Source organism: Triticum urartu, chromosome 3A (assembly GCF_056163025.1).
Source record: "Triticum urartu cultivar PI428250 chromosome 3A, HENAU_Tu73, whole genome shotgun sequence".
NCBI classification, from domain to species: Eukaryota; Viridiplantae; Streptophyta; class Magnoliopsida; order Poales; family Poaceae; genus Triticum; species Triticum urartu.
The window spans coordinates 550,951,162-550,978,801 of record NC_141875.1 but is presented as its reverse complement, the minus strand read 5'-3'; the positions used below and the strand labels follow the sequence as shown (position 1 = coordinate 550,978,801).

Sequence of the window (27,640 nt, the reverse complement as noted above, 5' to 3'; positions counted from 1 at the left end):
CGATGCCTACTACTATGTGAAGACCGCCGCCGACGAGGAGTAGTTAGGAGGCTCCCTGGCAGGAGGCCTTGCCTTTTCGATCGATGTTGCTTTTCTGCTAGCCTTCTTAAGGCAAACTTGTTTAACTCATGTTTGTACTCAGATATTGTTGCTTCCGCTGACTCTTGTGTATTTGAGCCCTCGAGGCCCCTGGCTTGTAATATAAAGCTTGTATTATTTTATTTTATGTCTAGAGTTGTATTGTGATATCTTCCCGTGAGTCCTTGATCTTGATCATACACATTTGCGTGTATGATTAGTGTACGATTGAATCGAGGGCGTCACAAGTTTGTATCAGAGCCGACTGCCTATAGGTAGCCCCCTTCCAACCCCTTGGCCAAAGTTGAGTCTAGTCACTAAAAAACTTTTACTAACATTGGCTGTGTGGCTTCCGGGCCCACATCGCCATTGGGTGGTATTAGGATCTTTTTACTCCTCGTCTATACTCTGGGACTCTTATCTCTCGTCTAGTCGGGTTAAACATTTTGTTAACTCTAACTCTAGGTTCTCGTAAATACTTTCTCCCGGAGACCCCCTCACTCCAGATGATTGCTTGGTGCACCAGAAGATTCTGAAGATACTTTCTATGTTTTTCTGAGACCCTTGTGCCCATCGCTTTTGCAATTCCCTTCCATCGATAAACCCCTATGGATGACCAAGTACACTTGTCATTCATAAAATCATTCCCCCGTTTATCTTGTTATTACAAGATACCCGAAATCCTCTCTATTGTACCGAGAATACTTTGTGTCTACCGCCTTGCAGTTCCTTGCCACATGAATACCCCTATAGGTAATCCCTCGCACTCACGGAGTATCCGCTCATCCCTAGTTGTTCATGTGTTTCACAAAATTCTTCGAAATACTATTCGATCCCCCGAAATCCTCAGTAGCTTATTGCTCTTGTTCTTCACTACATGCTTGCATTATGGTTAATTCCATATGTCTAGCAATATCCAATTGAAATCTGTTGTGGTTGACTTTCTGATCCTATTGATTCAACATGTATGTGAATGCACACAATCATCAGTTAATCCTCATGAAATTCGTCCTTTTTCCTCAGACGTCACTCCGTACAGGAGCTGGTTCTCGACCAATCAAATTGCATCGATTGTACCCCTAAGTCTCTTCAACTTATCCATCCTTAATCAAAGTGTTTTCTTCTGATCCCCCGATTTGGAAATCTTAATTCCTTTGTATTTAAGCTTTGAAATTATCCAGAAACTTCTATATTTCGATGCCCTTGCATTACTTCTTCTGGTTGAACATTGATACTCACGTCAGATTCTTTATGGTCAACTAGATCCTTTGGTGGATTATTATCCAACAGCTCCACATATTTAAAATCCTTGTGAGTTCTTCCCCTGATACATAATGCCTTTGGTAAAATGTATCCCCTGTTTTGTCAACCATGCTCTGCTTTCGAGATTGTGTTTTTCTTATTCTTAAGGTTTTTGGTATATGTTCCTATGATGCCCCACTGGGTTGAACCTATGCCTTCCCTAATCTTTGTGATCCCGAAGGATTTCACGGGTCATACCCATCTGGTATTTCACCAGGTAAAACTTTCAACACTAATACTATTTTCGAAACGAGAAGTGAATGGAAGGTTATGCATTGAAGAAGTGGGAGTCGACCTTGAACCTTTGTGTTCATGCCCATGGACCCGATGTAGAATTTATCATGGAAGCTGCTCGTAAAAATAATTACCCCTTGTTATAAGTTCATCTGGTATCGGTGAATTGATCCTTCGCAACCGTGGTTCTGACCATGATCGTTCTTCTTTGGTCCCATTTCTTGGACAAGTTAAATCACTTGTCTTCGGCAGGTCAATACGCCTGCCCAACCTCTATTATGACCTACCTTCGAGTATTACCCCTAGTATCTCGAGGATATCATGCCATTGCACCAAATCTTATGGACTTTTTATGAACACTACCTTTCCCTGTCATTGTCACTTCATGGGTTCTGGGTTGTTTGTCAACCGATCACACTGATAAGTGAATCGATCCTGCACTCCGATTCAATGACTCTAAGTAAATTTTCATTGCTTACGAGTTTAATAATACTTCGAGCCATTCCTAGCCTAATCGGCTATATCATTATCGTGGTAAATTTTAACTGTGCTACCTGGTCCTTCCCGGAGCACAATTTTCAACGATGAGCTAAGCTTACGTCGATCTTCCTCGTCATATCATTTCATCTCGAACAACAAGTTTGATTTCGAGCTTGTGTCGAATCCGTGGTTCTCATGGCCTTTCACTTCATCTTTCCTTGTTGTTTGTTGTCGTCGCTACTCGATGGCATCTTCCTAGAATCTCCCGACAAAATTTGTCGTGATCACCGTCAACACTATGATTTCTTCAGAGATGTCAATCAAATTCATGTTGGGAAATACCATCCTTGCTCTTCGATGATTGGTGATATCATCGATGACATCCTTGACTTTCTGCCAACACAGACCTGGTTGTGTTTGGTTAATCCTTACATTCCGAGATAATCTTGGAAGTGTTCCTTTGTATTTCTTGTGATCTTTAGATCCAACCCTTACTTGAAACACCATGTTATCGCCACCTCGGAGCATGACTATGGTATTCCGAATATCATTGAGGATAGTGGAAACGCAATGCTACATGTCCCTTGATCAATTATCCAAACACCGTTGTATGGGTAATATCATGATTCTTCCTTCGCCCCTTTATCTAAATGCTTTTTGAACTTGCTTCCCTATCATGTATTTCCTACTCCGCTTTTTTTTCCTAGGAAGGATATACTCCCAATTTTTGTGTGTAAACACGTTTTCCTTTCCATTGATTAATTTGAATAATCAATTAATCATTTTTTCCTTTCCATTGGTTTGCTTAACCTTTCTTATGATTTGGATGATATAAGCAGAAATAATTCCCTGCTTATGAAAACACCTCGAGGTACAATTCGGTCAGTATGACCCTGTTACTAATGTTGATGACATTCCGGTAACCACCGATGGACGAGAACCTTGCCTATTGGTCCGCCTCGTTCAACGAGCAGGAAAATGGTTCTCTTCGTCCCTCGCCCTTGGTACCAACGTTGTTGCCAACATAATTGACAGGCTATCCTCTGACTTGCCTTGCTATCATGACCGTGCAAAAATGATTAGCGCCTACCTTCTTTTAACCCACATGTGGGTCCATAACCCATAGTTCCACAGGATCGAAACCTGACTCTCCTGTACACCCTTGACTCCAAAATATTCTTTGCACTTGGCTTCGTATGTAAATCATGAGCCACCTTCCTAGTGATCTATTCTGGTATCACACGCAACACTTATTCCCATTGCTCTGAACCCCATTCACCCTCTATTTCAGGCAACAAACTACTGCCTACCCGGTTGAAGCTTGTTATTGCACCTTCTTATCTTGCTCTCGATGACTTAAATTTCAACTCGAGAGATGCCTCTATGCCATGTTCACTGAGATAGCCACCAGGTACATATCTTTTGTTGAGCTCCGTCCTGTTCGAGTCTTTCCCCCTTACTTCACCCCTTAAATCTCGGGACAAGATTTCTTGTAGTGGAGGAGAATTGTGACGCCCGGATAATAAAGCTACAGTAATCCTCTGCTAATGATGCCATGTCACCGCGATTACTTTTGTTAAACTCGCGTTGGTTCGAATCCGGTCCAAATTCAAGATTTTTAAAATAAAGTCAAACAAATAAAGTTTTCAAATGTCAAAACAAAAATGTTCTTTGGATTGCAAATATTCACTAGCTAATTATCATGTGGCAACAAACATCATTTGGCTCTCCCTTTAATCTCTAGGAAAATATAAAGTGACCCAACGACATATTAATTGGCCTTTTCAATTTCCAAAAATGCTTGAACAATTCCGTTGGCTCTAAAACTTTTAGTGCAACACCACAATTTGGTGCATGAATTATGTGCCAAGTTTCATTCGTCACAACATTCATTTTGTGCTCCAACTATTTGCAAAACAGAAAAGGAAAAGCAGAAAAGGGAGACCTAAACCTACTGGACGCTTGGCCCATTTAGCTAAAACAGGTCCAGCCCAACCCAACTCGCCCTCGTCTCCCTTCTCTGTTCACACAGGGGGATCGTGGCAACGATCCACCGGCGCCATGGCCATCGATGACGCCGTGGCAGCCATCCCACGCCTCCCCGTCATTTTCCCCGGCGGATAAGAGCAACCCTCGGTCCCCTCTTCCTCTCCCCCAAATCCTAGCCTCCTTTCTCCCTCCCACGCGCCGTCGCTCTCGCCCCCGCACCTGCCCGAGCTCCTCCATCGCCGCGTCGTCATCGATCCCATGGCCACCGGCCATCCCTTGTCGCCGAGCTTAGTCCAGGAGCACCGCCGTCCTCTTCCTCATTGACCGCAAGCCTCGATTCGAGCGGGGCCGCCCCGTACGCTCGCCATCGAGCCCGTTCCCACCGCGTACATCGCCGGTGTCCGCCGTCGTCGCCGCGACTCTAGTCCGCCTCCGGCCTCCCCGACCTCGCCTACTTCGACTACATGGGCGAGATCAAGCTGGAAGCCATCGGGACGCCCGCTGCTTCCCCGTCCTCAACCTCCATCCGTCTCGGTCGCCGCCGCCGTCGCCAACGCCGGCCACCTCTGCTGCTCCTAAGTCACTCGACGGGCCTCCTTGTGCCTGCTCGGTGAGCACATCCTCTTCCCTGCCGTTCTTGCACTGTAGGCCGCCGTCCCCGAACTCGTCCGAGCTGCCGCGTACGCGTACGTGCATGCGTGCTGCGGCTGCTTCTATGCGAGTGCGCCGGCCTCGCTGTGGTCTAGTGCTACTTCGCCTGCTACTGCTCAATGCCACCCCGTACGGCGCTCGCCGACCTGCCACGCGCAGGTCACCACGCCCGCATGCACCGGCCCCTGCCCTTGCTCATGCTCGTAGTCGCCGCGACCGTGCCGCCCACGCCAACGCCCCCGTCCGCTGCTGCTGCTACTGCTACTGCTTTGCTGGCTGCCGGTGTCGCCGGCGCTTCCTGTGTGCGCCCGCTGGAGCACCCCGGCCGCGCCCGCGCGTATGCGCCCGTTTGCCTCGCGCACGGCCTTGCCTTCCCTGCTGCAGCGCTCCCGCCCGCTTGCTACTGCTCTACTGTACTGCTGCTTGCTACTGTAGATGTAGCTAGCTTTTTTAATTCTACACTAAATAACCCTCTGGTCAGCCCCTAAACAGCGACTAAACGAATTTTAACTGGAGCAAAACTATTATGAGGAGGTGGTACACTTGTCAAGGTTCAAATGTTTCCATTAGACCAAATCCATTTGATGCGTGGATTAATTTCTATAAAAATGACAAAAGTCTATGCTCTGTTAACTGGAAGAACTGAAAAACAGATTTTGGAGTTGACATCCAATAGCACTTTTCAAACGAAGTTTTCGACAGGCAAATGGGCACTAATGTAGATGAACTTGAAACTGTCATGTAGATCCTGGAAAAATGATAAAAATTGGTAAAGGGCACTAAGCCATAGGATGAACAAAACAATAGTTTTAGCCTTTTGAAAACAGCCAAGTGAGGTTTAAAACTGAGGACTTAGCAGAATTTCAGCAATTCCACAAAATGCTTTGAACTTTGATAAATCATAGAAAATAAACCATAGCTCGGATCGAAAAACTATCTACATGAAAGTTGCTCAGAACGACGAGGCGAATTCGAATACGCCGTCCGTTCATCCGCCACACATCCCTAGCATAGCGAACATGAAACTTTCCCCCTCCGGTCACCTGTCTGACACAGGTCCGGAACCGGGAAAACTTTCCCGGTTGACTTCCCCCTTCACCGGTATCGTGTAGCACCGCGTTAGAACACGTCTACCTCTGCCTATTGTCCTGTTATGCACTTGCTTGCTATGTATTTACTGTTTCTTCCCCCTTTTCTCTTCGGTAGACCCCGTGAGGATGATGATGCCCCTGTGAACGACTATGTCACCGACGACCCCTCCTTCTCGTCTGAGCAACCAGGCAAGCCCCCCCTTTGATCATCTCGATATCGCCCATTCCATTCTCTCATGCTTGCATTAGATTTTGCTATTGTTATTGTTTGCTCCTATTCTGATGCATAGCCTGCTTTTGTAACCTGCTCATTGTTACCTACCTGCTTATCCTAAACTGCTTAGTATAGGTTGGTTAGTGATCCATCAGTGACCCCCACCTTGTCCTTGTTGCCCCTGCTTCATCATCGAAGACCCGATCAACGGGGTCGAAGACTAGGCCCCGGCACTGCACATCACTTTCCCCTTAGTTGCTCGACACTACTCGGTTACTATTGAGTACCGAGGGTGAGACCTCATCAGCACTTCTGATGTTAACCCTGTAGTGTAGCTATTCGGTCGTGGTCATTGAGGGTGATTTCCTCCTTAACCACTTCCAATACGGCTCTGTCGTGCAACCCCTCAAGTGTGAACCTCGAGGGTGGATCCTCTTATGTTCACCTTGATGATTACATCGAGTGGAATTCACCGGGGGTGATTCCTCGGGTTTTCCCCTTGATGTTTGAACACACGGATACTTGGACTTTACCACTGCTACTTGGAAGGTACCCGCGAGATACTGAGGGGTACCCGCGAGTGATGTGGAGTCAGGTTGACCTAGAAGGTACCCGCGAGATACTTACGAGGCATGGCCGGGCATTCTTAGCCCTTGCCGCAAGTCCTCGAGACGGGGCAACGGGGTCACATCTTTCCTGAGTCTCTGCTTGTTACCGCATGCTCCTAATCCACGACGATTTGGATATTTGATCTGAGGGGCCTCTGGCCTGATAGCACTAACCATCACGTGGGCATAGTATGGGCGTTCTGTGTCGTATGCATCAACCGAAGCTTAATAGATGTCAGCGACTGAGCGGTGCGCGCCGGGTTGGACTGGTAAGCACCTACCTTTTTGAAGGAGGTAGCTAGGTCTGCTCACCGGCCATGTACGCAACGTGCAGGAGTTCCCGGGGAGATGGCCCATGACCCCTGGGGGCATAGGTTTAGTCCGGCATGCTGGCCTCTCTATTAAGCCTAGGTCGGGTTGCGGCGCATTGTTTGGCCGAGGCCGGGCAGGACCTAGGAAAGTGTGTCCGGTCGGAGTTCATCGAGCGTGGTGGGTAAGTTGGTGCACCCCTGCAGGGAAGAAAACATCTATCGATAGCCTGTCCTACGGTAACGGACACTTGGAGTTGTATCCCGATCGATACAACTAGAACTGGATACTTGTGATGAGAATTGGATTGTGATGATAACTGGATAGTATGGCTCTGGGATTGCTTTCTCGCAGGGAGTCGAGAAAGGATCTCTGGCCGAGGTTGATAACACTTCTACTACTTTACTTTATGCTACTCTACTCCCTCCTGTTGCTGCAAGTTGGTGGTTTCTAGAAGATGCTAGTCTTCGATAGGCTAGGCTTTCCCCTTCTCTTCTGGCATTATGCAGTCTAGTCCACAGATACAACCCTTTTCATTGACACCGATGCATATGTAGTGTAGATCCTTGCTTGTGAGTACTTTGGATGAGTACTCACGATTGCTTTGCTCCCTGTAAGTGCATCTAGTGCCACCCCTAGTTGGTTTTGGAGTATTGACGACAAACCTAGTTGAGGGACTGATGTGTTTGTGAGAATTGCAGGATAAAACAGGTAGAAGTCCCTCATTGATTCGGTTTTCCTACCAGAGATGACCCCTAAAATGTATGAAGACATTGATGTCAAAAGTGGTATATGAAGATATTCTCATTGAAGACTATGACAAGAGAAGACATCGCATGAGGCCTATGGAGCTCGAAGACTTAGATCTTTTGTAGTTCTGTTTCTTCTTTATTGAGTCATAGGAACCACCGTACTATTAAGTGGGGTCCAAGTGAACCAGTCAGAATGACTGAAGTGATGCTTAACCAAAACATATGTCTTCGAGTGAAGACTATGAGAGTGAAACTTGTCCAGAGTCGGACAAGTCAGCTTTGCTTGTAGCCCAAGTAAAGCTGCCGCGTGAGTTTGAAATCTGACCGTTGGAACACGTGCCAGTTCCTTAGTGACCCAGGGTCATTTCGGACAAATCAGGTCGGGTTGCCTAGTGGCTATAAATAGCCCACCCCCTACAACCATAAATGGTTGGCTGCTCAGAGTTAGAGTACGGCTTTTGTCATTTGAGAGCAACCCACCTCGAAGCCTTTGAGAGATAATTCCTTGCGAGGATAAAGCCCTAACCACCTAGAGCCAAAGAGTGTCAGGCATCACTTAAGTCTTCTTGTCTGTGTGATCTGAAGACTTATTACACTTGTGGACTGTGAATCCTCCATCCGGTTAGGCGTCGCATTCTGAGCATCCAAGAGACATTGTGGATTGCCGGTGAACGAAGTCTGTGAAGGTTTGGGAGTCTACCTTGAAGACTTACCAGAGTGATTGGGCGAGGTCTGTGTGACCTTAGCTCAAGGGGAATACGGTGAGGACTGGGTTTCCTGAGCTGCGTGTTCAGGACTGGATGTCCGGGACTGTGTGTCCTCAGGTTTAAATACCTAGCCGCCCTAACCAGACGTACAGTTGTCACAACAACTAGAACTGGTCCAACAAATCATTGTCTTCAACGAGTCACTGGTTTCATCCTTCCCTTCCCTTTACTTACTGTTGGTCCTTGTGAAGTCATTGTATGATTGCACTATTTTTTGTCTTCACTGAGTGACTGCGAGTTCTGTTTGGCTTCATAATATCTTCCTACCTGATCCTTATTACATTGCTGCTACTAGTCATTGTGCTTTCACTCCATTGAATACTTGACTATGGTTTTCCTAGTGTAGTCTACCTTCCGCTGCATGGTAATAGGTTTATTTCTATCATTTGTCTTCATAACTTCCATGTTTTGAAGACTTTCATAAAAATCGCCTATTCACCCCCCTCTAGTCGATATAACGCACTTTCAATTGGTATCAGAGCAAGGTACTCCCTTGTTCTGTGTGATTCGGTTTAACCACCTGGAGTTTTAGCTATGTCGACTGCAGGGATAATTAAAGTCTCCGCTGCGTGCCCCGTCTTCGATGGAACTGAATATCCCTACTGGAAGAATAAGATGCGCATGCATCTTGAAGCCATTGACGTCGACCTATGGTATGTCGTCAAGAACGGCGTTCCCAAGGCTGGAGAAGGTGTCACTGCTGCTGATGTGAAGAAGTTCATTCAACTGGACTCTACTGCCAAGAATATCATCTGTGGTCATCTGACCAAAGGACAGTATGGCCGCGTGAGTGCTTTGGAAACATCTAAGCTAGTCTGGGACTGGCTCTCCAAGGTTAACGAAGGCGTCTCAACCCAGAGAGATCAGATAATCAGTGTCCTTCGCAACCTCTTCAACCGCTTCAAGAGAAATTACAATGAGAATGTCCAGCTCACGTTTGATCGACTCACTGACATCACAAATGAGCTTCAAGCCCTTGGCGCTACTGAGATCACCAAGCATGAAGTCGTCAAGACACTACTGAGATCACTTGACAGTTCGTTTGACACCCTAGCCCTGATGATTCAAGAACGTCCTGATTTCAAGACACTCGATCCGTCTGACATACTTGAGAGGCTCAACACACATGAGTTTCAACTTTCTGAGAAAAGAGATATCTACGGTCCAAACTATGGGCGAACTCGTGCCTTGAAGGCAAAAGCTGTCTCCTCATCTGAAGAAGAATCTGACAGCAGTTCTGATGATCCTGAAGACATTGGAAGGGAACTTGCTATGCTTGTGAAGAAGTTCCAAAAATTCACCAAGAAGAAAGGTTTCAGAAAGTCTTCACGATCAAGCTCAAGGAATGATGAAGCTTCCGCTCATGACTACAAGAAGAAAACATGTCACAAGTGCAAGAAACCTGGCCACTTCATCTCTGAGTGTCCGCAGTGGGACAATGAGAACAAAAAGAAGAAGAAGAGCAAGGAATATGACTCTGACGACAAGAAGAAGAAGAAATACTCAAAGTCTTCTTCCAAGTCTTCCTCAAAGTCTTCATCACACAAGAAGAGATCATCTGGCAAGGCACGTGTGTTTGTTGGCAAGGAAATGGATTCAGAGGAGGAGTCCGCTTCTGAGGAGGCGGAGGTGGAGTCTGAGGAGGAGTCCGATTCTGGCGTTGCAAGTCTGGCTACAGCATATGTTGCCAAGTCCATCTTCAACACTGAAGACAATGACTTCATCACCGACACCGATGCAAATGACAAGGACTACTCCGCTCCTACCTACTGCTTCATGGCACGCGGTGCCAAGGTAAACACACGCACTACTCACTATCAAACATCTAGTGAAGATGACTCTGATTGTGGTTCAAGACCCAGCTACAAAACACTTGCTAAAATTGCAACTGAACAACAGAAAGCTATGGAACATATTCAAAAACTGTTAGACAAAAGCGATGATCTGTTAGGCGCTGAAATGACTCGATCTGAGTCCTTAATTGAAGACATAAAAAATCTTCACATTAAGTATGAGGAAATTGAAAGTCGTCATGAAACGCTCTCAACAACTCATGAAAAGCTTTCCTATGATTATCTTCAAAGGAAGCAAGATCTTGAGAAATTGAGAGCAGCTCATGAAGATCTTCAAAAGGAAAACGAGTCACTTCGCGCCGAACAGATCAGTTCCACTCAGGAAGGATTTGAACCACCATTCCTTAAATGCATTGAGCGTGATAATGCTACTTCTGTTGCTGAATGTTCTACTGCTGCTACTGTTGCAATATCTTCAACTGTTGATGTGGGAACTAACCCCTCTGCTGAGGATACCACTGCTATTGCTGATGAGAATGCTAGGTTGAAGACATTGCTTGAAACAGGGATGTACAAAAGTCTTAAAGGGCATCAGACACTATGTGATGTCCTCAAAAGGCAGATCCTGAACCGAAACCCGAGGAAAGAGGGTGTTGGGTTCGTAAGGAAAACGAATGCTGATGGCTCTTACTGGAAACCTGAGCAGTACCCCAAAACCACATGGGTTGCTGCAAAGGAATCTTCAGCAGATCCATCCACTCTATCTGGCTTCACTTGTGCTAACCCTATTGTCATTGATGAATCCTTTCATGCAAACTATAAAGTGTTTAAGAATCAAAATCGTGAAGTGTTTGCCAGGTACATTGGTACTAATTGCAGGAATGGACCGCCTATGAAGAAGATCTGGGTACCGAAAAAGTGTCTGGAGAATCTTCCTGTGAATGTCATCATGACACCACAGGTGAAGAAGACAAACCCCAGACCACAGGCTTCATACGGTCCAAAGGCTTCACACAGACAGATGACTCACCCGAGTCACACTAATGCAAATGTTTTGCAGGGAAACCATACTCAGGCCTATGAATATGAGCGCGGTTCATCAAACCGCCATGTTCATAAGACCAAGAACTATTCTGCTTATTCTTATGAGTACTATTGTCCACCTGCAAGACTGTTTGCTAGGGCTCCAAAGCCAAAGTTCTCAGATGCTGCACTTAGACTTATTGCTTCTAAGCCACCCTTGAAGATGTGGGTGGCTAAGAAAGCTTAACTCTCTTTTGCAGGGAAAGGTCTCCAGCAGAAAACCAAAATCGTCTGACGCTATTGCTGGGGACCTTAAACATCTTGTAGGGCGCAAGATCAAATGCTCGAATGGTCTTACTATGTACTTCGTTCCTGAATCGCTTGCTACTCTCCCTATTAGTCCTAATCTGGATCTAAGCTTTCATAACCCACTGGTTCGTCAAATGTTTTTGCTTCACAATTCTCTTCATGAAGCCTATCCCCCTAACTGCACTGTAGGGTACGACACCAACGTCTTCAGAATGGATTATTAATAGTGGATGTACCAATCACATGACCGGCAAAAGAAGCCTTCTTATGGACTCAACCTTACGTCCATCCGACAAGAGTCACATCACATTTGCTGACACTGGTAAAAGTAAGGTATTGGGTCTAGGTAGAGTTGCACTCAAAGGATCAACACATGGATAAAGTCATGCTTGTTGAATCCCTTGGCTTCAACTTAATGTCTGTCTCAATGCTTTGCGATTTGAACATGATCGTAATGTTTGGAAAATATCGTTGCCTTGTTCTAATGGAATCTGACAAGTCTCTAGTGTTTGAAGGGTATCAGAAAGATGATTTGTATGTGGTAGATTTCTCAGCAGGACCACAGCTTGCCGTATGTCTTCTAGCAAAAGCTTCAGAATGCTGGCTCTGGCATCGGAGGCTAGGGCATGCTGGCATGAGGAACCTCCACACCCTTGCAAAGAAGAAGCATGTCATAGGCATCGAGGGCGTCAAGTTCAAGAAAGATCACTTATGCGGTGCCTGTGAAGCAGGAAAGATGACGAGGGCCGAACATCCCTCGAAGACAATCATGACAACCACTCGACCCTTTGAACTGCTCCACATGGATCTTTTCGGTCCCACTCATTACTCAACTCTTACTACTACTGCTTGTCTCTATGGCTTTGTCATTGTTGATGATTATTCTAGATATACTTGGGTGCACATAATCCTCTACAAGACTGAAGTGCAGGATGTCTTCAGACGCTTCGCCAATCGAACAATGAACAACTATGGCGCCAAGATAAAGCACATCAGAAGTGACAATGGCACTGAATTCAAGAACACTGGCCTTGATACATATCTTGATACTTTGGGCATCACACATGAATTCTCAGCTCCGTACACGCCACAGCAGAATGGCGTCGTCGAACGCAAGAACAGAACACTCATTGAGATAGCCCGAACGATGCTAGATGAATACAAGACTCCAAGAAAATTCTGGCCTGAAGCCATTGATACTGCATGCCATACAAGCAATCGTGTTTATCTTCACAAGCTTCTGAACAAGACATCTTATGAGCTCCTTACTGGCAAGAAGCCAAATGTCAGTTACTTTAGAGTATTTGGCGCCAGGTGCTGGATCAAAGACCCACATCACACTTCAAAATTTTCACCAAAAGCACATGAGGGTTTTATGCTTGGATATGGAAAGGATTCGCACTCCTATAGAGTCTTCAATCTCTTTCATTATAAAGTGGTTGAAACAGTGGATGTGCGGTTTGATGAGACTAACGGTTCACAAAGAGAGCACCTGCCAAATGTGCTAGATGAAGTTCCATCCAAAGAATCAATCAAGCTAATGGGAACTAGAGAAATCATACCCTCTGAAGCTCAACCTGAAGAGGAACTTATCATCTCCACACCTGATCAACCTGAAGACAATGCTCAGCCTGAAGACAATCCCACTAACAATGACAATGATCAGCAAGAGCAAAATCTTCGCCCTGTACATCCTCGTGTTGCCAATGAAGTGCAGATTGAGAGAATAATTGATAGCATCAATGCACCTGGTCCCCTCACTCGTTCAAGGGCAACTCAGCTAGAAAATTTCTGTGGGCACTTCGCATTCGTCTCAATAACAGAACCCAAGAAAGTTGAAGAAGCCTTCATGGAGCCTGAATGGATTCAAGCTATGCAAGAAGAGCTTCAACAGTTTGAGCTGAATAATGTATGGGAACTGGTTAAGCGTCTTGATCCTCGGAAGCACAACATAATAGGCACCAAATGGATATACCGCAACAAGCAAGATGAGCATGGTCAAGTTGTCAGAAACAAAGCTCGTCTCGTTGCTCAAGGATATACTCAAGTGGAAGGCATTGACTTCGATGAAACATTTGCTCCTGTGGCTAGACTTGAAGCCATACGCATACTGCTGGCCTATGCAAATCATCATAACATACTTCTATATCAAATGGATGTGAAGAGCGCCTTTCTCAATGGCAAGATTGAAGAAGAAGTGTATGTTGCACAACCGCCTGGCTTTGAAGATCCAAAACATCCTGACATGGTATACAAGCTCAACAAGGCACTGTATGGCCTCAAACAAGCCCCTCGGGCTTGGTATGACACACTCAAATACTTCCTGAAGAGCAAAGGCTTCATACCTGGTTCCCTCGACCCCACTCTCTTCACGAAGACATATGATGGTGAACTGTTTGTGTGCCAAATATATGTGGATGACATCATCTTCGGCCGCACCAATCAGAAGTACGGTGAAGAGTTTGGATATATGATGCAAGAGCAATATCAGATGTCCATGATGGGAGAGCTGAAGTTTTTCCTCGGTCTTCAAATACGACAGCAACGCAACGACATCTTCATATCTCAAGAGAAGTATCTCAAAGATTTCCTGAAGAAGTTCGGTATGCAAGACTGCAAAGGCTTCACAACGCCAATGCCAGCCAAACATCATCTGGGCCCCGACGACAATGGTAAAGAGTTCGATCAAAAGGTATACCGCTCCATGATTGGTTCTTTACTTTATCTATGTGCATCTAGGCCAGATATTATGCTTAGTGTTTGCATGTGTGCTCGATTCCAAGCGGCACCAAAGGAGTCGCATCACTTAGCTGTGAAGCGAATTCTTCGATATTTGGCTCACACCCCAACTCTAGGATTATGGTATCCAAAGGGCTCAGAGTTTGATCTGGTTGGATTCTCGGATGCTGATTATGCTGGTGACAAGGTGGATCGCAAGTCTACATCAGGCACATGTCATTTTCTGGGACGATCACTTGTATGTTGGTCTTCAAAGAAGCAGAACTGTGTATCTCTCTCCACTGCTGAATCTGAATACATTGCTGCTGGATCTTGCTGCGCTCAGCTTCTGTGGACGAAGCAAACACTCAAGGACTATGGCATTCATCTCAAGCAAGTGCCACTCTACTGCGACAACGAAAGCGCCATCAAGATTGCCAACAACCTAGTTCAGCACTCGAAGACAAAGCACATTGAAATTCGTCATCACTTTCTCAGAGATCATGTTGTGAAGGAAGACATTGATATCATACACATCAACATTGAAGAACAATTGGCAGATATCTTCACCAAGCCCTTGGATAAGAAGAGATTTTGCAAGTTACGGTGTGAGCTAAATATCTTGGAATCCTCAAATGTCCTGTGATCAGGCACACATCCTAACACTTATGCATATTGATGACTTAGATGTGCAACACACGAAGTAAAGTATAACTTCAATCAATGAAGACATACATTCTAAGTGTGAATACATTAATGTGGAATTTGACTTCGGAGCGCCACGATAATTGTGCGCCGTGTCTGGGTCTAATACTTCCTATACGGTGGGTAACGCCACCACCAAATGTTCTGTTTGAAGTGTTTCACTCATGGCGTTACATTTGCTATGTTTTCACATTTGGTTTGGCTTCAATCTCAACATGTCTTCATGATTATCTTCACTATGTTGAATATATATATACTAGTGTTCTGTCCTCTACAGCATTCACTTATAGCTATGTCTTGTTGAATTTTTTGAACTAAGTGAATGTGATCGGACCCTAACCTCTCTATGCTTTCTATCTCAAACTCTATCTCTCCAAGTCATATGCATTCTATTGAAACTGTCGAATGTCTTCTCCGTGTCCTTGTCAGCAGAAGATACAGAGACAAACATTAAGTCCGTTTTCAATGCTCATTCCTTCACCTGAAACCCGGAGAAGTAGGAACGACCACCCGACAATCTAGGCGTGCGCGGGACGTGGAACAACCTCCGACATGCTGCATGATGGCCACGTGTTCCTCAGATGTGAATCACCAGGGGCACCTGTGTAATAACACTGAGTCGCCCATGTACCTATAAATACACGCCTCACCGCAGTCATTATCTCTTCTTCCACTCTCGCACGAACCCTAGCGCCACCGCTAACCCTCGACGACGCCGGCGACGAAGCGCTTCGCTGCCGCGACCTCTCCGACACCGTCCTCACGCCGACCGCGGACATTGTCCTCTCCGCCGTCGCCGTAGGTGTCCTCCGTCACCAAGTTAGGGCACGGACGATCGAACTGCTCGGCCTCCTCTTCCACTCCGTCTAGCAATTCTTCGTGTGGTAAATAAAACTTCCTTTTTACAGCCCCTTTGATCCTATAGCTTCGTCACTTTCTACCACAAGCAGTTTCTGTTCACACAAGTTGGATCTCTTACATACTGCACCTCATAATATGCCTAGTATATTCACTTGTACTTCGCAAAGTAGTTAGATTCCTCACTTGTACTAATCCATGGATTCGTACAAATCTGGAACCAACTCCTTATCTATGAGTGAATGTCTTCGCACGATGAGGTCAATGTCTTCTAAACTGATTTATCTTCAAAATCTTCTGAGAATGCATATGACCTCTTCCCCTTCCCTCGCACCTTAATGCTGTCATAGGTACATGTCCGTGGGAGAATCCCTTGGTTCTCGTAGTCTGCATTCATTTGCAGAATTCTTACAGCATCATATAAATTCTCCCGAAGCCAGTTCCTGTTTGTCCAGCAAACGAAAGCCCTTGAAGCCTTTGAACATATTGAAGCCTTTCAGTTTAAAATTCATGGCTTCAGAGAAATCTGCAAGGAAGGGAGGCAGACAGCGTCATGGCGGAACATCAAGAGATCTGCCTGATGACCTCTCAGAACTTTACAAGACAGATCCTGAAGAGGATTATAATCAGCGCAAGACCCGAATCCAGTGGATTCGAAGATATTGGGCAGAACAATGGTTCAAATACCGGTTTGTGACCCAAGAATATGCTGAGAAAAATGCCATCAAGCGACCGTGGGGAGACATCCTATATAAGAATCTTCAACCCAGGTCCAGAGAAGAAGCCATTGAACAAGGCTTCTATCCCTGCATGGTCCATGGGCCACAGCCTGCAGATGCACACCCATCGTCACTACTATGGTGCCGTGACGACAATCTGTTCAAGCGCAACTTCCAGTTTGCCAAGAACTCAGCAAAGCAGAACAAGAAGTCTTTGGGACTAGACTTCAACGCTGGTCCCTCTGCTCCTCGTGTCGATGGAACTCGCGAAGCTGAACCCAATCTTCTTGGGCCCTTCTACAACCTTGAAGGTCTCATCACCCATATCGTGGTTCAAGGGACTGCCGTGAATGAGCCTGCAGATGACGCTGAATCAGATGAAGCGCCTGCAGCGCCGAAGCCAAAGAAGCTGAAGCAGCCAAAAGCTTCAAAGCCTGCCTCTGCACCAAGAATCTCACGGGCGAAGCCACTGGCCACTGCACCTCCTAAAGACAGTGTGCAGTCTGAAGATTTGTCACGCACCTCCAAGCCCCAGAAGGTCAGGATGCCTCTGCCACTCACCGGCCAAGAACTGACAGTTGCTGCCATTCTGCAAAACGATGCCATTGATCTGTCCAGTGATGAAGATCTTGCAGATGACGCTCTTGAGCAACTCATCAAGAGCAAAGAAGAAGCAGAAATCTTCAATGATCTGCCTCTCTTTGACGTGACAATCATCCACAACTTCATTGATGAGTGGTTTGACATGCCCAACATCAGCTTCGAAGATCTGCAACTACCCATTGGCCTCAGTGTCGCCTTCCATGGCGCCATTGCTTCAGAACTAGCTCTCGCTCAGCGCATCGTCGAACTGAAGCAAAAGATTGACTATGAAAAGGCTCAGTTCAAGAAGCATATGGCCAAGCTCAGCGTGCAAGAGGTGAAAAACTTCAAGATTATGATGCACGAGCTCAAAGAAGCCTTTCTCAAGAAACGCGCAGAAGCTTAGGGTTCTAGGGAGCGCATGAAGAGCCTGGCTGACAAGTGTGTGCAAGGCTACAACGAGGCTGAGAAGCGCAAGGCCCTTGGGTGTCCTGGCATTGATCCCAGGATGGCTGCTAAGCAGAAGAAGAAGCCCACTGTGGCCGAACCCAACGCACCAAGGCAGGAAGCAGATCCCATTGTCTTCCCAACTAGCATGACTGGCTCGAAGCCAAAGGCCTGGTCAACCACTTCAGAGTTGAAGAAGACGAGGACTGCTGAGGCTGAAGCAAGGAAGAGGAAACATCCTGAAGCCTCTGCTACTGCCCCCTCCAAGAAGAAGCGGAAGACCAAGAAGGAACGGGCTGCTCCCACAGAGCCCTTGATTGTTGAACCCATCTCCATGCTTCGCCCTGACGCTGAACCTCAAGAACGTCAACTGACTGTCCATGAGCCTGCTTTCACAGAGGCTCATGAAGCTGAAGACTTTCCAGCAGCTGATCCCATCACTGCTGAAGACATTGGTCACCATGACCATGTTGAAGATGATGCAGTTCTTCCTCAGCTCGAGCACCAACAGGTATCATCGCCTGTGCTAACGCACAGCGAAATCATCAGCATTGGTTGTCCTCTGACGCCAATTGCTCAGGATGCATCATGGGCTGATCGCCCACAAGCACAAGAGGAAGAAGACTTTGAGGACCAGCTGATGAAGCTATGTACCTAGGGTAGGAGCACGGACCCGTCCAAAGAGCCCTACCCAAGGACATCCCTAGAAGAAGTCACCTTTCAATCGACTTGAAGGTATCCCACTCGACGGGTTCAAGACACTCGACCAAGAAGCTATCACTCGACCATGAAGCCAACCACTCGACTGCCAGGAGACCTAAAGTCACTCCGCAGGCAAACGGTCGGCTGTTAAGTAGTCTTTATGGTCATTATAGCACTTTATTAGGGGCGTTACCACTAACGCCCAACCTTTAATGTACCTTAAACCCTGCATTACTGAGGGCAGGAGAGGGCCGGCGAACTCTATATAAGCCACCCCCTCCTCAGTATGAAGGGTTCGCACCTCTGTAATCCATACACGCATAATCCAGTCGACCGCCCCCGAGCTCCGAGACGTAGGGCTATTACTTCCTCCGAGAAGGGCCTGAACTCGTAAACCTCGCGTGTAACAACTTCCCAATAGCTAAGATCTAGCCTCTCCATATTCATCCCCCCTACATCACTGTCAGAGTTAGAACCACGACAGTTGGCGCCCACCGTGGGGCGGCAGTCTTAGCGCCTGATTGGAGAAGTTGCGATTTTTTCCGATCCCCTTCGATCATGGTTTCGTGCGGAGTTTTGGTGGAGGGACGCGAGATCCGTCTCGGCGCGCTCATGTTCATCGCCGACGACTCAGCCTGGCTCCAGGAGGCGCCACTCGACATCGACGCGCTCCCCGTCCGCGGTGCGACGCATTTCCGCGCATGCGTTCGTGGCGTCCTCCCGCGGCAACCGTCGACCCAATATCGGTCGGCCCCCGTATCGTCTCCCCGCTCTGTCTCCCACCGGCGCAAGCGCTCCGGTCGGTCGAGACTTCAGAGGTGGGTGAGACATGCCGTGGCTCGCCAGTCGGCCATCCCGCAAGTCGCGGCGATCGAGCCCGACGAATCCCTCTGCGGCCTGTTCGACCTGTCGACTGGCTCCGCGGAGACCGCATCCGAGTGCGACAGCAGCGACCCAGCGGCTGAGGTTCTGGCGGTCGATGGGGCACACAGTCCTCCTGGTTTCCCTCGCGCTGGTGGAGGCGCGGGTGGGGGCGACCCGTCGCATCCCCACGATGAGTATCTCCCCGAACCGCTCACATCATTACAGCGAGAGGAGCTTCGTCGTCGGAACATGGACGCGCTCCACACTCCTATTGTCGGAGAAACCCCCGAGGCCCGGGCCTTGGAGGACGCGCGCTTGGCTAACCTGGCCGAGGCACTCGACTGGAGAATCTCCAGCGGATACTCGACGAGCAAGCGCGTCAGCGGGCTCCCGAGTCCAGTAGACGTCAGCAAGCTCCCGAGTCCAGTCGGCGTCAGCTCTTCCTGCCGCCGCAGGTATACCGAACCCCAGTTCAGAATTTGGCCGCTGCGGCCCGTATAGCAGAATCAATTCAGCCCTCCCAATCGAAGGCGGGTAGAGGCTTGTTGCAGATCAGAGCACTGCTCCGGGCGGCGGGAAACCAGAATTCTGCTGTCTCTCAATCGCGGAACAGGATCCACAGTCGATCTGTCGCAACAGATACAGTCGAGTCGGCTCACAGCCCGAGATCGCCCCCGAGGCGTGAGGGACGTGGTGACCGGCGTGACCAGTACAGGAGGAATGAGCAGTATGATCATCGATTCGACCGTGATGATCGGCGTCGAGTGCCAACCCCTCCCCCGAGGAGTGGGTCATATGTGCCTTGACGGCAAGATGACAGACGCCCTCATAGTGTTGGGCAGAGGATTCCAGTCGACCCCAGAGACCCAGGCTTCGATGCGAGATCCATCCTCGTTCAAGGTTTGGTTGACAGGAACAGAGCTCATCGAGAAGGCCACAACAGAGATGCGCCTGCCAGCATCGGAGTACGTGCTTCAGGGCCAGAGTGTTTCAGTCGAGCCATCAGAGCCGCAGTGATTCCTCCCAATTTCAGGCTGGCGACTGGAATCAGCAAGTTCACCGGTGAATCTAAGCCTGACACCTGGCTCGAAGATTACCGAGTGGCTGTACAGATTGGCGGTGGCAATGATGAGGTGGCCATGAAGCATTTGCCTCTCATGTTAGAGGGCTCGGCCAGAGCGTGGCTAAATCAGTTAGCACCCAGCAGCATTTACACCTGGGAGGATCTCTCCCGAGTGTTTATCACGACCTTTGAAGGAACATGCAAACGACCTGCAGGCCTTACAGAGTTGCGGTCTTGCGTGCAGAAGCCGAATGAAACTCTGAGGGAATACATCCAGAGGTGGATCACGCTGCACCACTCGGTCGAGAATGTGCCAGACCATCAAGCAGTTTGTGCCTTCAAGGAAGGTGTTAAATACAGAGAGTTGAATCTGAAGTTCGGTCGAACTGGAGAGATGTCTCTGAATCGGATGATGGAGATTGCCACCAAGTACGCTAACGGAGAAGATGAAGATCGACTCCGGAGTGGCAAGCAGAAAGCAGTCACCCAGGAAACCGGAGGCAATTCCAGTCGGAAGCAGAAGCGGAAGGCCGAGCCAGCCGCTCCTGGGGAGGCCCTGGCCGTAGCCCAGGGAAACTTCAAGGGAAAACCCAAAGGCCCTTGGAAGCCCAAGAAAATCAAGGATCAAGATGGAAATGATGTTTTGGACCTGCCATGCCACATCCACACCAAGAAGGATGAAGAGGGTAATTTTATTTACCCAAAGCATACCACTCGACAGTGCCGGCTCCTGATCCAGCAGTTCCAAGGAAAGCAGTCCAAGGATAAGGAAAAAGAGTCGGATAGAGTCGAGGACAAGGAAGACAGTGACGATGGATACCCCCAAGTCAATTCCACCCTGATGATTTTTGCCGATGTCGAGAGCAAAAGTCGACTGAAAGTCATTAACCGAGAGGTGAACATGGTTGCCCCGGCAACACCCAGCTACCTGAAGTGGTCTCAGACTGCCATCACATTCGACCAGTCTGATCACCCAACGCACATTGCCACCTCTGGGAGGCAAGCTTTGGTGGTCGACCCAATTGTTGAAGGCACTCGACTGACTAAAGTCCTGATGGATGGTGGCAGTGGCCTGAACATACTGTATGCTGAAACATTGAAAGGAATGGGCATTCCGATGTCCAGGCTCAGCACCAGTAACATGAGTTTCCACGGAGTCATTCCTGGGAAGAAAGCCCAATCACTCGGCCAGATCGCTCTTGATGTGGTTTTCGGTGATTCAAAGAATTACCGCAAGGAAAAGTTGACATTCGAGGTTGTGGACTTCCAAAGTGCTTATCATGCCATTTTGGGCAGGCCAGCTTACGCACGCTTCATGGCCCGGCCATGTTACATGTATCTCAAACTGAAGATGCCTGGCCCCAAAGGTGTGATCACTGCTACAGGCAATCGGAAGAAGGCGGAAGAGTGCTTTCAGAAGGGCTCAAAGATTGCAGATGCTCAGACGGCAGTGGTCGAGCTGCAAGAGTAACGGAAGACTGCCGATCCAAGCGAGTTGCTACGAGCCAAGAAGCCTGCTTCAGAATCAGCTTTTCAGTCGACCGGTGAAACAAAGGCGGCTCACATTCACCCGACCGACCCCGACGCTGCTCCGAATCACATCTCGACGATGCTCGACTCCAAATAGGGAGAAGCGCTCATCCAGTTCCTCCGTGAGAACTGGGACGTCTTCGCATGGAAGCCTTCTGACATGCCTGGAGTTCCCAGGGGGCTGGCTGAGCACCGTCTGCGAGTTGACCCGAAGTTCAAGCCTGTGAAAGAACATCTTCGACGGTCCGCCGTCCAGAAGAGGAAAGCCATTGGCGAGGAGGTGGCTCGGCTCTTAGCAGCGGAGTTCATCTGAGAGATTTACCACTCCGAGTGGCTCGCCAATGTCGTCATGGTCCCCAAGAAGGACAAGTCACTTCGCATGTGCATTGATTTCAAACATATCAATCGGGCCTGCCCGAAAGATCATTTCCCTCTCCCTCGCATCGACCAGATAGTGGACTCGACCGCGGGATGTGAGCGTTTGTCTTTTCTAGATGCTTATTCAGGGTACCATCAGATCCGTCTGTATGGACCCGACGAGATCAAAACGGCTTTCATCACCCCATTTGGGTGCTTCTGTTATGTCACCATGCCCTTCGGCCTCAAGAATGCTGGAGCCACGTTCATGAGGATGATTCAGAAGTGTTTGCTCACTCAGATCAGTCGGAACGTAGAAGCATACATGGATGATATTGTGGTTAAGTCACGGAAAGGTTCCGACCTATTGACTGACCTTCGGAGTTCCAGGTGGAAATATGATATCAAGCTCAATCCATCGAAATGCACATTCGGAGTTCCAGGTGGAAAGTTACTCGGTTTTCTCATTTCCGAACGAGGAATCGACGCTAACCCCGAGAAAGTTGGCACCATACTCCGGATGAAGCGCCCCGTGCGTATACACGATGTCCAGAAGCTCACAGGTTGGTTGGCCGCTCTAAGTCGATTCATTTCTCGACTCGTTGAGGAAGCGTTGCCTCTTTACCGACTGATGAAGAAGTCTGACAAGTTCGAGTGGACTCCAGAAGCTGACGCAGCGTTTGCAGAGCTCAAAGCTCTGCTCTCCACCCAGCCGGTGCTTGCTGCCCCAATCAGCAAAGAGCCTCTGCTGCTGTACATTGCGGCCACGGGACAAGTTGTCAGTACAGTACTCACGGTCGAGCGGGAAGAAGAAGGAAAGGCCTTCAGAGTTCAGCGCCCAGTCTATTATCTGTCTGAAGTTTTGACCCCTTCAAAACAAAGATACCCTCACTACCAGAAGCTTGTAAATGGGATTTACATGAACACGAAGAAGGTTGCGCATTACTTCTCTGACCACTCCATTACAGTCATCAGCGACGCCCCATTGTCAGAGATTCTGCATAACAGAGATGCAACTGGTCGAGTGGCCAAGTGGGCGATTGAACTCCTTCCCTTAGATATCAAGTTTGAAGCAAAAAAGGCTATCAAGTCCCAAGCAATTGCAGATTTCGTCGCCGAGTGGATTGAACAGCAACTTCCGACTCAAGTTCACTCGGAGCACTGGACCATGTTCTTCGATGGATCTAAGATGCTGAATGGTTCCGGTGCTGGGGTAGTTCTAGTCTCCCCCCGAGGAGATAAGCTCAGATACGTTCTCCAGATTCACTTCGATTCCTCCAACAATGAAGCAGAGTATGAAGCACTTCTGTATGGGTTGCGCATGGCCATCTCACTCGGCGTCCGTCGCCTCATGGTCTATGGCGACTCAGATTTGGTGGTTAATCAGGTGATGAAGGAGTGGGACGTCAGAAGTCCGGCCATGACTGGTTATTGCAATGCTGGGAGAAAGCTAGAAAAGAAATTCGAGGGGTTAGAGCTTCATCACATCCCCCGACTCAAAAATCAAGCAGCTGATGATTTGGCAAAGATAGGCTCCAAGAGAGAAGCCATTCCCAGCAATGTGTTTTTGGAGCACATCCGCTCGCCGTCAGTCCAGGAGGATCCTTTCACAGAAGAAGCCCCACAACCGAAAAGTGCCACAAATCCGACTGAAGTCGAAGTTCCCGCTGTGGTCGACCTAATCATGGAAGTCTTGGCAATCACTCCCGACTGGACGATACCGTACATCGCGTATATCCTAAGGAAGGAGCTCCCAGAAGACGAGGAAGAGGCTCGACAGATCGTCCGCCGATCCAAGGCCTTCACAGTCATAAAGGGGCAGTTGTATAGAGAAAGCGCGACTGGAATCGGTCAGAAGTGCATAACACCAGAAGAAGGTCGGATGATCCTTGATGATATCCACTCGGGGACCTGTGGCCACCATGCGTCCTCTCGGACCATTGTGGCTAAAGCATACTGAGCGGGATTTTACTGGCCTAGAGCAAATGAGATGGCGAAAGAAATAGTCGACAAGTGTGGAGGCTGCCAGTTCTACTCCAACATGTCACACAAGCCTGCATCAGCCCTGAAGACCATTCCACTCGTCTGGCCCTTTGCTGTCTGGGGACTAGACGTGGTTGGTCCACTGAGAACAGGCAGGAGCGATTCACGCATGTGCTTGTGGCAGTCGACAAGTTCACCAAATGGATTGAAGCCAAACCTATCAAGAACCTCGATGCTGGCACTGCTATCAGTTTCATCACAGGACTAACATTCAGATATGGAGTCCCTCATAGCATCATCACTGACAATGGGTCAAACTTCGATTCGGACCAGTTCAGAGCTTTTTGCGCCTCTCAAGGCACACGAGTCGACTACGCGTCGGTCGCGCATCCTCAGTCGAATGGACAAGCTGAAAGAGCAAATGGTTTGATTCTCAAAGGACTGAAGCCTCGGTTGATGCGTGATCTCAAGCACGCGGCAGGTGCTTGGGTCGACGAGCTCCCGTCAGTTCTGTGGGGATTGAGGACCACCCCTAACCGGTCGACTGGAAGAACTCCATTCTTTCTGGTTTATGGAGCCGAAGCGATTCTGCCAAGTGATCTTCTTCACAACGCGCCCCGAGTCGAGCTTTACACCGAAGATGAAGCAGAACAGGTCCGGCAAGACGCAGTCGACCTCCTAGAAGAAGAGAGGGAGATGGCCATGATCAGATCGACCATTTATCAGCAAGACTTGCGTCGATTCCACGCCCGGAATGTGAAGAGTCGAGCCTTCCAAGAAGGAGATTTGGTCCTCCGAGTGGATCAACAGAAACCACACAAGCTTGCTCCTACTTGGGAAGGCCCCTTCATCATCACCAGAGTCCTCCACAATGGAGCGTATCACCTCTACAATGTTGATCGCTAGATCGACGAGCCTCGAGCTTGGAATGCGGAACTACTCCGCCCCTTTTACACTTGAGTTCTCCCTTGGACGAGATGTAATAAGAAAAATTCCTGCAGTTCGTTTTTATCAAAGGCAAGAGTGTTCCATCAATTGTTGTCACTTTTGTTTACATACGGAATCCCCCAGTGGGTGACTTAGCTGCGAATCCGTTTCGCCTAAGTTTGAAAAAATCCTACCGAGTGGAGAGCGATCCTCCCACTCGGGGGCTTAGCTGCAGTCCAGCACTCGCCTAAGTTCTCTCGCTTAGAGACTTAGCTGCAGTCCGGCACTCGCCTAAGTATTGAAAAAATCCTACCGAGTGAAGAGCAAACCTCCCACTCGGGGGCTTAGCTGCAGTCCAGCACTCGCCTAAGTTCTCTCACTTAGAGACTTAGCCGCGGTCCGGCACTCGCCTAAGTTTGAAAAAATCCTACCGAGTGAAGAGCAAACCTCCCACTCGGGGGCTTAGCTGCAGCCCAGTGCTCGCCTAAGTGTTTAAAAATCCTACCGAGTGGAGAGCAAACCTCCCGCTCGGGGGCTTAGCTGCAGTCCAGCACTCGCCTAAGTTCTCTCACCTAGAGACTTAGCTGCAGTCCGGCACTCGCCTAAGTTTGAAAAAATCCTACCGAGTGAAGAGCAAACCTCCCACTCGGGGGCTTAGCTGCAGCCCAGTGCTCGCCTAAGTGTTTAAAAATCCTACCGAGTGGAGAGCGATCCTCCCACTCGGGGGCTTAGCTGCAGTCTGGCACTCGCCTAAATTCTCTCACTTAGAGACTTAGCTACAGTCCGACACTCGCCTAAGTGTTTAAAAATCCTATCGAGTGAAGAGCAAACCTCCCACTCGGGGGCTTAGCTGCAGCCCAGTGCTCGCCTAAGTGTTTAAAAATCCTACCGAGTGGAGAGCAAACCTCCCGCTCGGGGGCTTAGCTGCAGTCTAGCACTCGCCTAAGTTCTCTCACTTAGAGACTTAGCTGCAGTCCGGCACTCGCCTAAGTTTGAAAAAATCCTATCGAGTGAAGAGCAAACCTCCCACTCGGGGGCTTAGCTGCAGCCCAGTGCTCGCCTAAGTGTTTAAAAATCCTACCGAGTGGAGAGCGATCCTCCCACTCGGGGGCTTAGCTGCAGTCCGGCACTCGCCTAAATTCTCTCACTTAGAGACTTAGCTACAGTCCGGCACTCGCCTAAGTGTTTAAAAATCCTACCGAGTGAAGAGCAAACCTCCCACTCGGGGGCTTAGCTGCAGCCCAGTGCTCTCCTAAGTGTTTAAAAATCCTACCGAGTGGAGAGCAAACCTCCCACTCGGGGGCTTAGCTGCAGTCCAGCACTCGCCTAAGTTCTCTCACTTAGAGACTTAGCTGCAGTCCGACACTCGCCTAAGTTCGAAAAAATCCTACCGAGTGGAGAGCGATCCTCCCACTCGGGGGCTTAGCTGCAGTCCGGCACTCGCCTAAATTCTCTCACTTAGAGACTTAGCTACAGTCCGGCACTCGCCTAAGTGTTTAAAAATCCTACCAAGTGGAGAGCAAACCTCCCACTCGGGGGCTTAGCTGCAGACCAGTGCTCGCCTAAGTTCAAGACTCGACCCAATCCGCGAGTCGACTGCTAACTCCCCCTTCGGAATTGCGCCGCAAATACAAGGTCATCCCGAGTGAAGATCAAGTTCCACTCGATGAACCAAACCATGAAGATGCCCAACGAGAAATCGATTTCGGATAAAGCCTAAAAGGTCCCAAACCTCAAAGTACTCGAGCCCGTGGCTCGGCAAAGTTTAACTGTTACAAGTCCACTCGGCATCCCGAGGCAAATTTAAGGCAGAGTTTAACGGTTACAAATCCACTCGGCATTCCGAGGTAAATTTAAAGTTTTTCACTCCTCAGGAGGAGGACTGGAAGGGGCGACGAACTCATCCAAGTTGATCCCGTCGGCAATATGGGTGGCAGCGGCGATGAAGGTCTCCATGAAGTCTTGAAAGCTGTGCTTCTTGGTATTTGCAACTTGGATGGCCGCCAGCTTTTCTTCTTGCAATGGATGCGGACCAGAGACAGAGCGACATCAGCACCGCATCTAGCAGAAGATTTCTTCCATTCCGCCACTCGACCTGGGACTTCGTTAAGTCGAGCCATTAGAGACTCGAGGTCGTTCTGAAGCGTCGTCCCAGGCCAGAGTGATGTGTCGATCCGCGACATTGCAACTTTCGGCCGAGCCAGATAATCAACGGCGCCGGCAACACGAGACTCCAGTCGGAGCACGTTCATGGCAGCCTCGTCCTTCACAAGAGAGTTAACAGGGTCCAAGCCTGGCTCCACTCGACTGGTCTCCTCTTCAAAGTTCTGACAGAATTCTGCAAACACGATTCAAGAGTAAGACAGTGGCCCTACGCAGGCTTGGAAAACTGCAAGACAGTCGGGGCAGAGTAATCACCTTCGAGCATGACGAACAACTTCTTGGCAAGTCCACCGAGATAAGCTTCCAGATCTTTTACCTTCCCCACCAGCTCACCCGCCTTGTCGTGCAGAGCCATCTTCTCCTTCTTCAGTCGACTGGCATCTCGATTAGCTGTCTCGAGAGTGGTTTTCAGTCTGGAGTTC

General features: G+C 48.6%; 1 protein-coding gene across 1 annotated transcript; it reads left to right on the top strand.

Annotated features, from left to right (window-relative positions):
- The first annotated feature begins 4,065 nt into the window (after positions 1-4,065).
- On the top strand, positions 4,066-11,543 carry LOC147980482 (uncharacterized). Its single transcript, XM_087547698.1, has 2 exons — positions 4,066-4,693; positions 5,941-11,543. Exon 2 carries the CDS (start codon positions 9,010-9,012, stop codon positions 11,536-11,538), a length of 2,529 nt encoding a protein of 842 aa, XP_087403824.1. The 5' UTR covers positions 4,066-4,693; positions 5,941-9,009; the 3' UTR covers positions 11,539-11,543.
- The last annotated feature ends 16,097 nt before the right edge of the window (positions 11,544-27,640 follow it).